Source organism: Euleptes europaea, chromosome 14 (assembly GCF_029931775.1).
Source record: "Euleptes europaea isolate rEulEur1 chromosome 14, rEulEur1.hap1, whole genome shotgun sequence".
Classification (NCBI taxonomy): Eukaryota; Metazoa; Chordata; class Lepidosauria; order Squamata; family Sphaerodactylidae; genus Euleptes; species Euleptes europaea.
The window spans coordinates 25855134-25870589 of NC_079325.1; the positions used below are offsets into that span (position 1 = coordinate 25855134).

Consider the following 15456-nt stretch of genomic DNA (forward strand, 5'->3'; position numbering starts at 1 on the left):
CTCTACCCGTGGAGGCAGGACAAAGACTGGGTTCCTGCAGGCTGTTTTCCCGCCAAAGGGAACAGGAAGTCAAAGTCTTTGGTCCTGCCTACCCGGATGGAGAGGGAAAACAACCCACTTCTCAGGATGCCCTTGCCTCAGGGGAGAAGCAACTGGTTAAAAGGATTGGCTATAATGGAAATAGAATTACCGGTACATATGATATCAATTTACTAGAAAAACAATATATGTTAAATGAGTGTTAGGGAGAAATGGAAGATTTACAAAACAATTAATCTTTAATGGAAATAATTAAATGCTTTTTATTATACTAATCCATTTATTTGTAGGGAGATTTACTATTTCTTTTTCTTTTCTTTTTACTTTTATTTAAATCTCTTCTTTATATGATACTATTAATTATAACAATCTTTTTTTTTCTTTCTTTTTTCTGTTCTGCTATGGAAAATATAAAGAGATTAATAAACATTAACAATAGTATTAGGATTAGAAATTTATGCAAAAGAGATTATCAATTTATTGCAAGATGTAGGGAGATGTAGGGGAAGTCCAAATTTTGATTTATATATATATATATATATATATATATATATATATATATATATATATATATATATATATATATATATATATATATATATATATTTAACAAAGCTACCTATCTGTTATTGCTTCTTACTTTTTATATCTTTGTTAAACTCTGTGATTAATAATTTTGGGAAAAATAATAAAAATTTTATATATATAAAAAAAGAGAAAATAGGGTTGCCAGGTCCCTCTTTGCAATCGGCGGGAGATTTTGGGGGCGGAGCCTAAGGAGGGCAGGGTTTGGGGAGGGGAGAGACTTCAATGCCATAGAGTCCAACTGCCAAAGCGGCCATTTTCTCTAGGGGAACTTATCTCTGGCTGGAAATCAGTTGTAATAGCAGGAGAGCTCCAGCTAGTACCTGGAGGTTGGCAACCCTAAGTGAAAATGGCCACTTTGGCAATTGGACTCTATGGCATTGAAGTCCCTCTCCTCTCCAAACCCCGCCCTCCTTAGGCTCCACCCCAAAAACCTCCCGCCGGTGGCGAAAAGGGACCCTGGCAACCCTATCTCCAGGTGAACTGATCCCTATCGGCTGGAGATAAGTTGTAATAGCAGATCTCCAGCCACCACCTGGAGGTTGGCAACCATACTGGCCTCCCTTCCCCTCAACCCCCCCCCCCCGCAAATATTTTTCATAATGTAAATTCATAACACTCTTTGACAGTATTACTTATAGCAGTATAATTGTAGACAGCACTAGCCATATTTTTTTTATAAAGGTAAACATATCTTGAAAATGTTGTATGTTTACATACAAACAGGAAATATTTAATAGGAAAAAAAATTTCCCCAGTGCTCCCCGTAATTTCTGTCAGAGATATTGAAAAGAAACCCTCTAAGGAAAAATAGTTTTCCTCAAGTATCTCCAGGCCTTCACATCTACGTCTGCAAAGACTATAAATTATACTGAGTTGAGATTGCAGCTGCCAAGTGTTGACAAGATAGGAGGGAAAATATCCTCCCAGTACTTCAATAATTTAACAGCTAGTAGTTTTGTCACCCCATACAATTCAGTATAAAAAAGTATTAAAGTTCTTACCTTCAAAGCTGTCAATGGCCTGGGACTGGGGTATCTGGAGGCACTGCCTACTCCTGTAATGCCCAGATATAAAGGCTGGTATAAAATACTATGTGCTCATATGCACACACATGGAAGCTTTGGGGAAGTTGGCATCCGGGAGCCATGAACCAACAAATCATGCTCTCTGTGCCTGGTACGGCCTCTCACCAGTAGAGAGCTCTGAATTACCTTCATCCTTAGGAATGTGTTTTCTACTTCCAAGATCACAAGACCTAGCACTTCGGGCAATATCTATAGGCTATGCTAATTAGAGTGGAGTAGACACCTAATGTGTATTGGTGCTTTTGTGTATCAATCTGCTTGTCAGCAGCCATGGGCCTGCCCCATGCGAATGCATAAATGATACTAAGCTTCCTTTGTTTCTCTGGTAACTCTGCATCTTATTTGTGGGTTATTGCATCCCAGGTCTGTGTTTAGCTAATTAAAGAACTGTTGCTTTTAACCTCCTCCTAGTTGTCTTTATTGGGCTCTATGAGACAACCAGGCACTTCACTCCCAGCTTTTTCAAGATGCCCTGCTCTTCCTGCCGTTTCCAGAGATGAGATAGGAAGTTACCAGCTTTCTTGGGGACCTCCGCATCCTTTCTCCGTTTCAGGGACCACGTGCAAGCCTTGCCGCTCATTGCTTAGCTCAGCTTGCTTTTCTCTTAACACAAGAATAGCTCTGCAGGATCAGGCCGACGGGTCCGTCAACACCGGGACCCTGTTTCTCACCATGTCCAATTGCAGTGTAAATAGGGTTGCCAGGTCCCTCTTTGCCACTGGGGGGAGGTTTTTGGGGCGGAGCCTGAGGGCAGGGTTTGGGGAGGGACTTCAATGCCATAGAGTCCGATTGCCAAAGAGCCCATTTTCTCCAGGTGAACTGATGATCTCTTATCGGCTGGAGATCACTTGTAATAGCAGGAGATCTTCAGCTGGTACCTGGCGGTTAGCAACCCTAAGTATAAACCAGCAGGCCGGGGCCTGGAATGCCTATAAACCTGTCGTTCCACCCCCCATAAAGATGTACTGCCTCTAAACATGGAGGTTCCACTTAGCGTCATGGTTATTAGCCATGCTTGAACCAATCCTCCATGCATTTGCCTAACCTCTTTTTAAAGGTAGCTAAGGTCTGGTCTGCCCTTACAACAGTGTGGGGTACTAATATGTGGCTGAGGTAATAGACTGAGGGAAAGATTCCCCCCCCCAAAAAAAAACTTCCCTTACATTAATAATGAAATTCTCAAACTAAGCACAGCTTGTGAAGGACTACTCTAGAACCTTTCTCCCCATGATGTAATTTTTTAATTTCCAGATTGTTTTTATGGGGGGGGGGAGTATTAAAAATGTGACTCTCCCACCTGCAGTTTGAAGTGGTACAGCCCATTCTATAGCCTCATGCTGCCACAGGTGTAGACCAGGCATAAGCTAAGGGCTATCTCATGGCAGCGTGGTCTACAGGTGTGTGGTTCTTTGTTCCAAGTCTACCATATATCTCCTTCCTTGGGAGCCCTGACTTTTTAGCATAACAGGAATAGGGATAAAATATTTTCTGTCCACTTTCTCCATAGCATGCATAAATTTAATCTTTATTGACTCTTGCTGTGCTGATGTTATTTTGGATTTTAAAAGGTAAAGGTCCCCTGTGCAAGCACCAGGTCATTCCTGACCCATGGGGTGACGTCACATCCCAACGTTTACTAGGCAGACTTTGTTTACAGGGTGGTTTGCCAGTGCCTTCCCCAGCCATCTTCCCTTTACCCCCAGCAACAAGCTGGGTACTCCTTTGACCGACCTCGGAAGGATGGATGGCTGAGTCAACCTTGAGCCGGCTACCTGAAACCAACTTCTGTTGGGATCGAACTCAGGTCGTGAGCAGAGCTTGGACTGCAGTACTGCAGCTTACCACTCTGTGCCACTTGGCTCCTATTTGGATTTTACTGCTGCTTATTATACTTTAAAAAAAAAATCTTTGTAATTAGTCTTGAATAACCTATTGGTTAATAGGTGGGGTATAAATATGTTAAGTAATTAAAATGAACCTGTTGGTTCATACTTTATATATGACATATGTTGGAAGATAAGCACTATTCCAGAACAAATCAAACTTCTGGGGAAGTTAACACAGAGCAGAAACGGAGGCAGGACGGGGACTTCTGATTCATTGGGGAGATAATGTGAAAGTGAGTATGATCCAGCAGAGCTCATAGGAAATTTATCAAAGTGAAAATCGCAAAATCTCTGCAGCTGTTTTATTTTGGTAGAAATTTTGTATTTAAACTAGTTAAGAAAAAAATCCTTGGCTTGAGATACCCTGCCCCCTTTTGGCAAAATGCAAGAACATACATTGTTGATCAACAATGCCAGCCAGTGAAAACAGTGGAAGACCTGACTACAAGCTACACCTGACACCATGGAGTATATATTCTCTCTAGCACAGGGCAACTGTAGTCAGCCCTCAAAGTATCCAGAAATTAAGAGGAGGCTGTAAGGTAAAGGATGCAATTTCCAGGCACAACTGAGTCCCCGAAATCTTAATATTTTCTCATTCTTCTATGGTGATATTTGTTTCAACAGCATAACCTGGGCAATCAAAAATAATGGTCCTGAAAAGTCTGAGGCATACTTCCCTGAAGGGGGTGGGTGAGCTATCTACAGGAACAGTATGAAAATTCTGGTTTTGTTAGACACGTTAAGGGGCAAAGAACAATGCACCGCAATGAAATCTTCCCTTACTACCAGAAATCCTGCTTTCCATCTCCCAGCTCATGGTACCTCACCAGCGTTTCCCATAGGTTTTCAAAACATAACTTCCAAAATCTTGAAGGCTACCATTTCACTTAAAAAAAATTAAAGCCCTCTGAATGCTGAATTCTTTACCAATCTCAAATTCCAGGCCTCAGTGCATCACATCTCTTCCCCCCCCAAAAAAAATGATTTTCCATGTAGCTTTCATTTAGCTCTGAATGCCTCTGTGCACTGAGGGGAAGGCAACAATGATGTTCAAAACCAAGCAGCTCATACCAGCAATTCCCGAGAAGACAACTAATGGTCTGAGACAATTTTGTACTGCCTATTATTTTGTCTTCCCAACTTTTAAAATTGATTGTCTCAAATGAAAGGTAGATTAGAATTACCATCAACAACTTCATTTATAACCCGCCTTTCTCAGACTCAAGACATTACAATGTATGAAGTAACGAATAGTGTATCTGTGTGAAAGTCAAGTGAAACATCTGCAGAACCACCACACCCCTCCTAAGCTGCCATTAACCCCCTTCCCTACCACCCAAAATAATTTCTATTGCACATGATTAAAAACACACACACACGGCCGGCATGATTCTAGCAAACAGATCAAATCATTTATTTCAGAAGCTCCAGTGTTACAACTGTAGCAGCATTTCAGAAACTCACCTTTCAGCACTACCAAATATTCTTTCAATTAGTTGACATTGGTAAATTCATGAAAAGGCAATTTTAAAAACAGCAAACTTAAAAAAAAAATATCCCCCAAAATGTGCGGTTTCAGCAGACAAAGCAGCAATGAGTGTGCTTCTACGTGTTTAGTTTGTAAACTCCTTTCAAATAATTGCAAATGGTATATTTTCATGTCTTAGCGGAGAATTCCCAGCCAAGATAAGAGGCCCTGGACATGGCTTTGGAAGGTGTGTGTCAAACTGAAGATCCAGCAGTTAAATATTAATGTGTATCCGTTAGAAAGAAACAGGAGTGCCACACATTCAGAGTTAAAACGGCAATAATCCACTTCGGGCTACCAAAATTCCTCTCCAGATGCTTCATTTAGGAAATACTAATAAATCACTAAAACCATCCTAGTTGATGAAATATCCCACAATCTAGAAAACAACATTTCCAAATAGGCACATTGTGAGATGAAGGGACTGTTGCCCTATTTAAATACAGAGCCCTGATTCAGATTAGGGCTGTGGTATGCAGGGAGGAGTTTAAAAAACCCCAGCACCATTTTCCCCACCTGAAACTATCTGGCCTGTTGGGGAATCCTATGCATATTGATGGAAGTTTGCCAACAGGACAAAAAGAGGCTCCCCAGGTTTTTTCAGATCAGGCAAACAGCACAGGAGGGGAGGGGAGGCCTAAACTCCCTCTTGATAGCCCTAATCTGAATCAAGTCCCCATATGTCAGAAAACTATGTTTCAACACAGAACTCCCAGGTCACATCTGGTTTGCTGGGGCTCAGGGTAGGCCCATTAGCACTGTAATGTGTAGTTAAGGCCCCAATTTCCATTCAGCTTCCACACAAGAACTGCAGATCTGACCTAGACATGTCAAACAGCAGGCAGGGGTGCAATCTAAATACAAACATAGCAAAAGGGTGGGGATGCAGAACCATCCCATACCCAGTTTCCCATTCAGCTCCTCCACCCAGGCAGAATCACTTCCAGGGTCAGACTCCAGGTCTTGTTTGTGGCTTCCTAGAGGCACCTGGTTGGCCACTGTGTGAACAGACTGCTGGACTAGATGAACCTTGGTCTGATCCAGCAGGGCCTTTCTTATGTTCTTAATGTTCTAGTTAGGGGAAGAACCACTGCAGAAGAGATTGCTCGGTAGTAGGGGCGAAGGAAATTGTGAGCAGGGGACAATTCTGATCCCTCCCTCCTTTTTGTGCTTTCTCTTTTTCCAATTTGTAATGTTCTGTTTTATGGGAAACATATTCCAATCGTGAATTAAGTAACCAGAGGTTTTCTTTTTTGAAACACAGGAAGTCTACTAGTCATCTTGGACTGGCAAATGTGCTTTCAATCACCCATTTTACAGATATCTGGCTTTTGCAGAAGCATGTCTAGAGACAGATCTGCTAGTGTCACATGGAGTTCACCCTCAGAAGTTCTAGATGGAGGTATTTTAAATGAATAGCTGTCTGGTTGCTCCCAGCCATATTTTTTTTTGAGATTGTAGTATTGCCAACAGTTACTGCAAGCAACACAGCATAAGGTAATATCCATAGAGCGCCAACGCACAGAAAACTCTAGACTTGTGCACACCTTCTAGAGATCAAATGCTCAGTGGTGGCCTGCATCTTTATACTTTGTTCATGAATCCTGTCACTCATGCAAACAAAACCCAGTCTAGCACATAAACTATCTCTAGAAAGTCTGCTTTCATAAGGACCTTTTACCAAACATATTGAGGGCATCTCCAGACATGCTCAAACATTTTGATTATGAACACATAGAACACAATAGCTGCAGCTCCCTACACTATGCACTTCATATCTGAAAACTCATACTTTATGAAGCAGCACTTTTAACTTGGGTTGGATTCCAAAGAACCATGCCACTAGTTCTGTGCAATCAAGGCAAGTTAGGGCTAATTTCTGTCCAACGCACCTCGCCATTGCCACAGAAATTGATAAGACTTTGAAAAGCAGGTTGTGATACAACTCAAAGACAGATTAAAAAAAAAGTCTGCTGGGTATGTTCAAGCTCTTGGGCTTGCAAAAACAACTCTCTGCACATGGAAGACTGCCATGCTAGGCTGATGCTCCCTGATGTGCACATTTCGGGGGGAGGGGTTCTGTACAAGGACTTTGATATGATGTTTCTTGATATCTACTTTTTCAATAAAAACTGACTCAAATGAACTCCTCAAAGGCAATCAATATTTTGAAAGCACACAATTTCTTGCCCAGTTCATGAGGACATATTTTCTTTCTGCCTTAGACTCTTTGAAAAGCTCCAATACCACGGTCAGTATTACAGATGCTGGATCTAAAGAGATTGGGAACTTAAGTGTCTATTTTTAGTTGAATAAACACCAGGCAGCAGAAGACCCCAGTACACAGACATTCAGATTTTAATAGTAGTGTCACAGTTATTTCATTTGCCCAACCAAATAAAATCTCAAAGACTTTGGTAGGTTTATAGCCTCACATGGCAGCAATTGCTCCCTTGTCAATCTAAAGTCATTCAAGGCCAAGGGATTCTGTAAATGCAGGTGCGTTTTGCCTACAAGCCTATATCGTGCATATTCAGTCTGGTGCTCGATACCGAAGACACCACTTCAGAAACTAAATATATTGCAGAGGGACCTCAACAGCTAGACTCAAGCAGTACCTGGCTTGAATAAAACCCTTCCATTATATAGAAGATATTACTTCTTTAAAAAAGCAATTGACTTGTTTTAATTTGGGAGTTGGGGGAGAGATGAACAAGAGAAATGATAAAATTGCTTAACAATTCAAGTGTTATCTTGCAAGTTTAAATATGTGTCCTCTTTTTTTTGCTGTTATAAGAGTCGTGTAAGAAAGAGACCCTTTGCAAACATGTGCACACACTTACACACACACACTCACACCATGGAAAACAATTTTGTCAATTGTACATAGTCTAAAAATAAAGATACAAGCATCGGGGCAAGGGGAAAGTACCTTGTGTACTTTATGAACCAGTTACCAATGGCAAACAGTTTGCAGGTATAATCGCACCTGCCTGTTGGGAAATAGTATACCACACTTTCAGATTAGAACTCTGCCAACATGGAGGTTGAAGCATGAGTCCAATTCATTTTACAGGATCATGAGAGTCAGGGTGACTACAAGACACTTCCCTTTGCTGATTTAGGGCTTTTGGATCATGACTAGTCTCAGGGCAGAATCGTTTTATTCAACGTCTTCTCCCTGACATAGGACATCTCTGTAAAGACCCCCAAACATACATGCTAGATTGCTCATGCCATGTTATTACACCATCTATGTTCATTTATAAACAGCAGTGAAGGATGTAGAACCAGGGACTAAACTATGTTTGGTGCCATGATATACAATATGGGGTAAGCGAACCTACATATGGGGGGGGGGAGAGACACGACTTCATGGCAGTAGTTCGGAATCAGGTGCAACTTGAAGTAACACATTTTGAAAAACAGCTTGCTCCAGTTTCTAGAATTTCATTTACCAGAAAAATGGGCAGTAGCAAGCAGAGGAAAGGGACATGGACACATCCAGCCCCAATCCCTGCTTGAACAAAAACATACAGACACACACACACAAACTGTGCACATTGATTTGATAAACCCATCCCCTGGACACCACACAAGCATAAGGTTTTACAGCAGCAAAATGCAAAGCTATCACACAAGAGCTAAAACCCCTTCTACACACCTTCATTTGTACAGGTCAGATGGCTAACAGCACATACTGCTGACTTTTGGCTTGGAATTGAGTTTGATTTTCTTTTCCCCTGTTTTATGGCTTCTGTTTTCCAAGGCCTGATTGCTGCACTGTACTGCAGCTCACAGCTGCCTTCCCTGGTCAGTCTTTCATTTAAAAAACACACCTATAAGCAATTCAATTTGAGCTTCCTTTAGAAATGTAAACTCCTGCAAAACACTTGGCAGTCAGTGTTAATTTTGTACATGCTAGTGCAACAGACCTCCTTGTGCATGCCAGTTAGGTTTGTGCAAAGCAGGATTGGAGATTTTGTGAGAAAGAATAAATTAAAAGCCACAAAAACCTGCTGAGAAACGAGGTGCGTTTTTAAAAAAAATGTACCTTTAAGTATTTTCCTAAAAATATGCTTAGAAGCAGTTCTCTGCTCTGATATGTGAACCACTGGAAGAGATTTCCAGAAGCAGCCACTGATCTTGACACAATTGTAGAGAGAAGATTCTCATTTCAGACAGATTCTCAGGACTCCAGTCCTGCTAGCATCAAGATCTCTTAAAGCTGAATGTTCAGAGCACGCTTTTAAGCACTTTGTGCAATGGAGGACATTGCTGCCACTACAATATTAAGCTAAAAACCTTCTGGTTCAGGAAAACCAGGAAATAGTGCTACTGGTTACTGGGGGTGGGTGGTGGAATTAAGCACTTAAAAAAAACCTCTGTCATCAGCTGCCACGCTTTTCAAGCCACCCCAACTATCTATGTAGAAAAATAAAGGATAAATATTATCCATCTATTTATATTACGCAATATACTTCTCTATATAAAACTTTGTTCAATTAAAGGCTTTATCTGTGTGTGTGTGTGTGTGTGTGTGTGTGTGTGTGTGTGTGTGTGTGTGTGTGTGTGTGTGTGTTTTAAAGCAATTCCCCAGAAATCTCTCTCTGGGCAAGCAAGAGCATTCCAGTGAAGAAACAATATACTCTTTTACAATCTGTATCACAGTTTATCAACTGAAATAAAATTATAAATACTTGTATTGTTGTTGTTTTTTTAAGTCCTTACACAATTTGGTTTAGTCAAAAAAAAGGGGGGGCACAGGGAGAAAATGAATTTCTCCAACAACAGAACTCGACGATGAATCTACCAGAAACCTTTCCAACTGACAAACAGCGCTGGGGGTTTGCACATGAGGCGTCTGTCTTGGCAGTTCTGGGCTGCCGCTAGAGAAACAGCTTTGTCAACGTGGTGTTTTCTTGTTTGCCTCGCGCTTTGTAAGGAAGTACTTGAAGAATTCATACACGGACCAGGAAATGGCAGTTGAAGGCATCTGGTATATAATGCGCGCCTGAACCCCCTTAAAATACCCAGCGACACCCCCCAGTTGGTAAACTGTCCTGAACGCATTGGCTATTCCTGAGAGGTGTCCACTGATGTTCACAGACGTTAAGGCCATGTTTTCCTGAGTGTTGAGGAGAGTCTTGCAGACATCCATGGGAGTTGTGGCTGCAGCTGCAACAGCCCCAGCGATAGCCCCGGAGATAATGTGCGTTTGAGGGTTGTACTGTCGCTGAGGGTTGATCTGTTCTTGCATGAACTCATAGGTCATGAAGTGGATGGCTTGGAACGGGATGTTCATGGTGAGCTGGGTTGTGTAGCTACGGTAGAAGGCCCCCAACCCCTCAGTCCTTTTCACTGTCCTGACACACTGCAAGACTGACTTGTACGGAGAGTGGTACATCTGCATCCGCTGCTTCACCACTGGTCACAGTAGTAGGTGGCCACAAAAGGAGAAGTTGGGCAGGTCCCGAACCAGGATGGCAGGCAAAGTAAGAAACATAAGAGAAGCCAAGTTAGTTTCAAGTCACAAGCTACACTGAGGCATCAGAACAACTCTGTTGATTCACTGCTGGCATGAACACGGCTTGTTTGCAGAGTTCACGCGCTCCTTCCATCCTATCTCCAGAGAGTGTGATTGGCTGCTACCTAGTCTGGGAAGACTCAAAGCAAATTCCACTTCGCCATGGCGTGCTATGGTGGAAACAAACTCCAGTTTGCCCAAACATGTGCATTCAGATGCCACAACAAACTAGAGAGTGAGAGGCTTCTGAAACCAGAATGCTGTCAATCATGCTCCACACATGAGAGAAGGAGTGTACAAGCACAGCAGACCAGCTGTGGTCATGTCCAACACTACCTCTGCACCAGCACTGAGAGGCAAATGTTGCGACTGACTGCAACAGCGAAGGAGGATCAGGGAAATTCAGTGGTAGAAAATGCAGTCAAGTAGAAACTGACTTATGGTTGCCCTGTGGAGGTTTCAAGGCAAGAGAGGTGGTTTGCCACAGTCTGACTTTGCATAGCAACCCTGGACTTTCTTGGTGGTCTCCCATCCAAGTACTAACTACAGCTGACCCTGATTAGCTTCCAAGATCTGATTAGATGGGGCTAACCTGGGCCATCCAGGTCAGGGCTTCCATCATGGAAATTTACCACTTGCCTATTCACTTAGAAGTACGTATTATCCATCCCAGAAATATGCAAAGTGTGCTAAGGGCTGGAATGCACCAAAGTTTATGACTGTTCAGTCTGACTGATCCCATTATTAAAGCAATTTGGGAGCTTGCAAAGTCATGCTCAGGTAGCCATTGCAGTCTAAGCCCAAGTGCACTTATCTCCTCACTCCCTCAATTCTTGCAATGCAGGGTACTACCAGTCTAACGTTCAGAGCCTTTTACAATTAAGTTCACTGAGAGATAACATCTTTGAACACTCAATGTGCTACCAGTATGACTCTTACACAGCTCCACGTAGTTCTACTGCCCTTGCCTCCATTCAACCCCCACTGGAATATCCATACCCAACAGTGTTACCTTCGGCTGGATTCATAACAGCATCATGTAGGAGTGTGGCCATGCTCCCCGCTATTCCTGAAAGACAGACAGAAAGTCCCCTTTCACAATGAACTCCTTGACCAACCATTTCTCAGCCTGTCTTCGGAGTGTAAAATTCTGAGTGTATAATCTTCCTTGTTTCTGTAGCCCATCGCATAGTAAGAGGGGGAAACCACTGTTCCTTATAAAAACGCATGTTCCAAATACAAGAGTTCACCCCATGCCATTTCCTCCAACAAATATCTTATATGAGACTATCTGCGGCCTATTTGCAGAGAGCTGGATATGCTCCTGTTTTTTCTTTCCCTGACAGTTTAATCTATGGCCCTTTTCAGACATGAAATACAATCCAGTTAGTTAACAAACAAACAAACAAACAAACAAACCCAAAGCTGGTTTATTTGGGGGCACATCCTCCTTCCACACACTGTACCACAACTGAAGACAACGCTAGGCAAGTCTGCAATCTAACTCACATTGGTCATCTCTAGTCAAGAAAATGCTATAAGGGACCCTACATAAAACTGCCGTTCTTAGGGGTCAAAACAGATACACGAGACCCATAAATGCTAATATCATCCACAGGGGAAACGGGGAGTACAGGGTCACTGATCATAACTAGCCAATCCCTCATGCTAAAATAAGCTCTAAAAAGAGATGGGAGCTCCCAGTCTCGTCTGTTTTGGCCCTTAAATAACTGTGCAACTATCCTTCAAGGAGATGCTTCCTTAAATGTTTAATTAGGAGGAATTCTACAAGGTCAGTCACATCCTGAACCATGTAAACGAAACTAATCCAACCAACAGCTGGGAAAAAAATCTATCCACTGCAATCTTACCCTTTCTCCAAGGAGCTCAGGCTTTCCCCACCCCCACTGTGTAGCTGCAACAACCCTGTGAGGGAGGTGAAGTCGGGAGAGACTGGCCCAAGGTCTCCCAAGGAAGCCTCAGGGCTGACTGATAATTTGAATCCATGCCTTCCCCCCTAGAATCATAAAATCATAGAGTTGGAAGGGACCACCAGGGTCATCTAGTCCAACACCCTGTACAATGCAGGAAATTCACAACTACCTCCCCCCACACACCCCCAGTGACCACTACTGCATGCCCAGAGGGCCAAGATGGCCCTCTGACCACTAGACGATACTGGCTCTCTACTAAAATGGTACTCAAGCGGCTTCAAGAGTAAAAGCCTTTGGGAATAGATCCTAATCACGATACGTACACTACCAAAATGAGAAGGTACAGACTGTACAAATGGGATTTACTCACCTTGGGCTGCGCACACGCACCATCGTGTGGAGAAAGGTGAGAATTTCTCAGAGCTAGTTCATACATGAAGGAGACCGAGGTGGTAGGACGGACTATAGTAGCACAGGCCCCAGGTTTCATCTTTAAATGTTCCTTTGGCTTTATAAAAAATAAAAACGCCACGCAGATAGAAAACCAGCACATCAGGGACAAAGATTATCTCCCTTATTTTTGTTTGGCAAGCTGGCTTTCTATTTGCAGGGATGTTGATGGTTTTTTAAAAAAAAATCAAAGGAAAATATTCCAAAATATGATCCTCCACCTGTAGCCTGAAGTGGTACAATCCATTCTACCACTTTCCTGCATGTGTGAACCTGGACTTAATCACCAGCCACACAAACACACACTGTAGAAGGGATCCAGCTCAACTATGCTTGCATGGAATGCGCACAGCCCCAAATTCAAACAACAGCACTGGATCCAACTCAGTGAAGTAGGACATGGCTAATTGTTGGGGTCTTGAAGTCAAAACCATACAGACCTTCAGATTTGTATAAACTTTACTCAAAAGCTGTATAAATCTGAAGTCAGGGGTTGCAACAATTCCAACACGTATCGCAGTACTGATACCAAATTACACACAATACATGTCACTCACGCTGAAAAGAATGCAAAACAAACTGCTAGATGGATACTACCTTTACAGAGTGACATCACACAATGGCTTCATCTGAATCTGCACCCAACGTGCTTGCTTCGGACTCCGTTTACACACAGCAGTCTTTGCAGACGAGTTATGTCTGCGACAGGCATGAATGAAATTGGTGTGTGCTTATATTCTCCCCCTCTCCCGTCGCCCCCACCTTTTCTTACCAAATAAAGACTTCAGGTTTGAGAAACGTGGATTCATGCACCAATTTGGCACAACGGCCAAACTGGAGTTCATTCTCCCATTACATTCACTACAGGAACTCTCCCTGGACAGAAGAGTCTGAATTCCAAGAGTCCTCTAAAAGAGTCTCTTGGCCTGTATTCCAAAAGGAGTTACATAGTCAGGCATATCTAGGCTTACCTAGTTACAAATAAAAGACAAGCCTCTAACGGTGTTTCATTAACTTTAAATAGGAAATTTCTACAAATCCATCTGTTCCATGTATTTCTATAAGCTTCTATGTAGCATTTATAACTTTGCCCGTTACAAGAGGCCTAGGGCCAAAGTAGATAAGACCATGTCCCCGCGTTTGGCCTGGAGATGTGCTGCCAATTTGTAGAGTTTCCACCAGGGAACTCTTTGTAACAGCACCGCAGGGGCCCGATTCTGGTTGGGACCTCTGCAGTGCGGGAGGGAAGGGTATTGTTGGCAATTAACGCCCCACCCAGTGCCATTTCAGGTAAAGTGGCCCAGGGGGGAGGCAGAAGCCCATCCTCCCACCACACTGCAGTAGTCCTAACCAGAATTGGGCCCCCACAGCACTGTTAAAAGGAGTTCCCTAGTGGGAACTCGCCCTATAAAATGGCAGCACATCCCCAGGGTGAAATCAGGGACACTATTCTTATCTTAGCCCTTAGAGAACACCATTTTTTGGGAAGCAAACTCTCCTTTGCCCAGAGCTCTGAATGTACATGTCACAGTAAACAGGAACTCTACTCAAGGCTTCCCGTTCTAGGAAGATTTTGACCATACTTGGTGAGGGAAAGGTGCGAGCTCAACAAGCGGTGTCTGTGTCAGTCACAGAGAAGCCTCCGTTGCCAGGCCTCAAATACAACCTCATTGTAGTTACTGCTTGGTTCCTTTACCCATTAGACCAAAGAGGTGCATTGTGAGCAACACGTCATGCACAAAAAAGTTAACCATTTGGAATGCGGCAGAACCAAGAAAACTTTCAACCCGTGGCAAATTCTGGTCACATCTGGCTGTGATGCAGGAGCAGAAAGAAGCCTCCAGCATACACAGAATACAGCCTACATATGGTTTCTGTCTTGGCTGGAATCAGCACAGGCTGGCATCATCTCACGGCAATCCAGATGTTAGGGTACCACTTGCATAACATGCAAGACGTGCACTGTGTAGTTGTTACATAAGTTTCTGCACATTAAACAATACCATATATATGCACACCCATTCAAAAAGCCAGCACAATGCTACATACAATGAAAGAGTTGCATTCTTGCATCTAGCCTAAATTTTTAAAGCATTTCAGTCAGGGGCTATTTCAATTACTTTGATGGGTTAAGTACAAAATCCATGAATTGCAATGAATTAAGTACATTGATGGGTCAATTACAAAGGGTTAAGTACAAAAACCATGAATTGCAAGGTAGAGACTGGGCAACTTATTCAGATGGAGACTGCTGAGGTTCACCAGCAGAGGTAATACCAATATGGATCCCAAATGGAACCTCCATTTACAGAGGCAATATACCTCTGAATACCAGGTGATAAGACATAAACAAGGAAAGGCTTGTACGGTTCCACAGGCATCTGACTGCCTGATGTTGGAGACAGACCACTGGGTT

The 15456-nt window shown here is 42.8% G+C and overlaps 1 protein-coding gene across 2 annotated transcripts in view; it reads right to left on the reverse strand.

Annotated features, from left to right (window-relative positions):
* Nucleotides 1-10033: 10033 nt before the first annotated feature.
* Nucleotides 10034-15456, reverse strand: part of SLC25A37 (solute carrier family 25 member 37) — a 42366-nt gene continuing 36943 nt past the window's right edge. For both annotated transcript variants that reach the window (XM_056860541.1, XM_056860542.1), the window contains 2 exons: nucleotides 11669-11725; nucleotides 10034-10556 (listed from right to left, as the gene is read on the reverse strand). In XM_056860541.1, coding sequence (XP_056716519.1) covers nucleotides 10036-10556; nucleotides 11669-11725 — 578 coding nt within the window. In that variant the 3' untranslated portion in view covers nucleotides 10034-10035. The remainder of the gene's footprint in view (nucleotides 10557-11668; nucleotides 11726-15456) is intronic.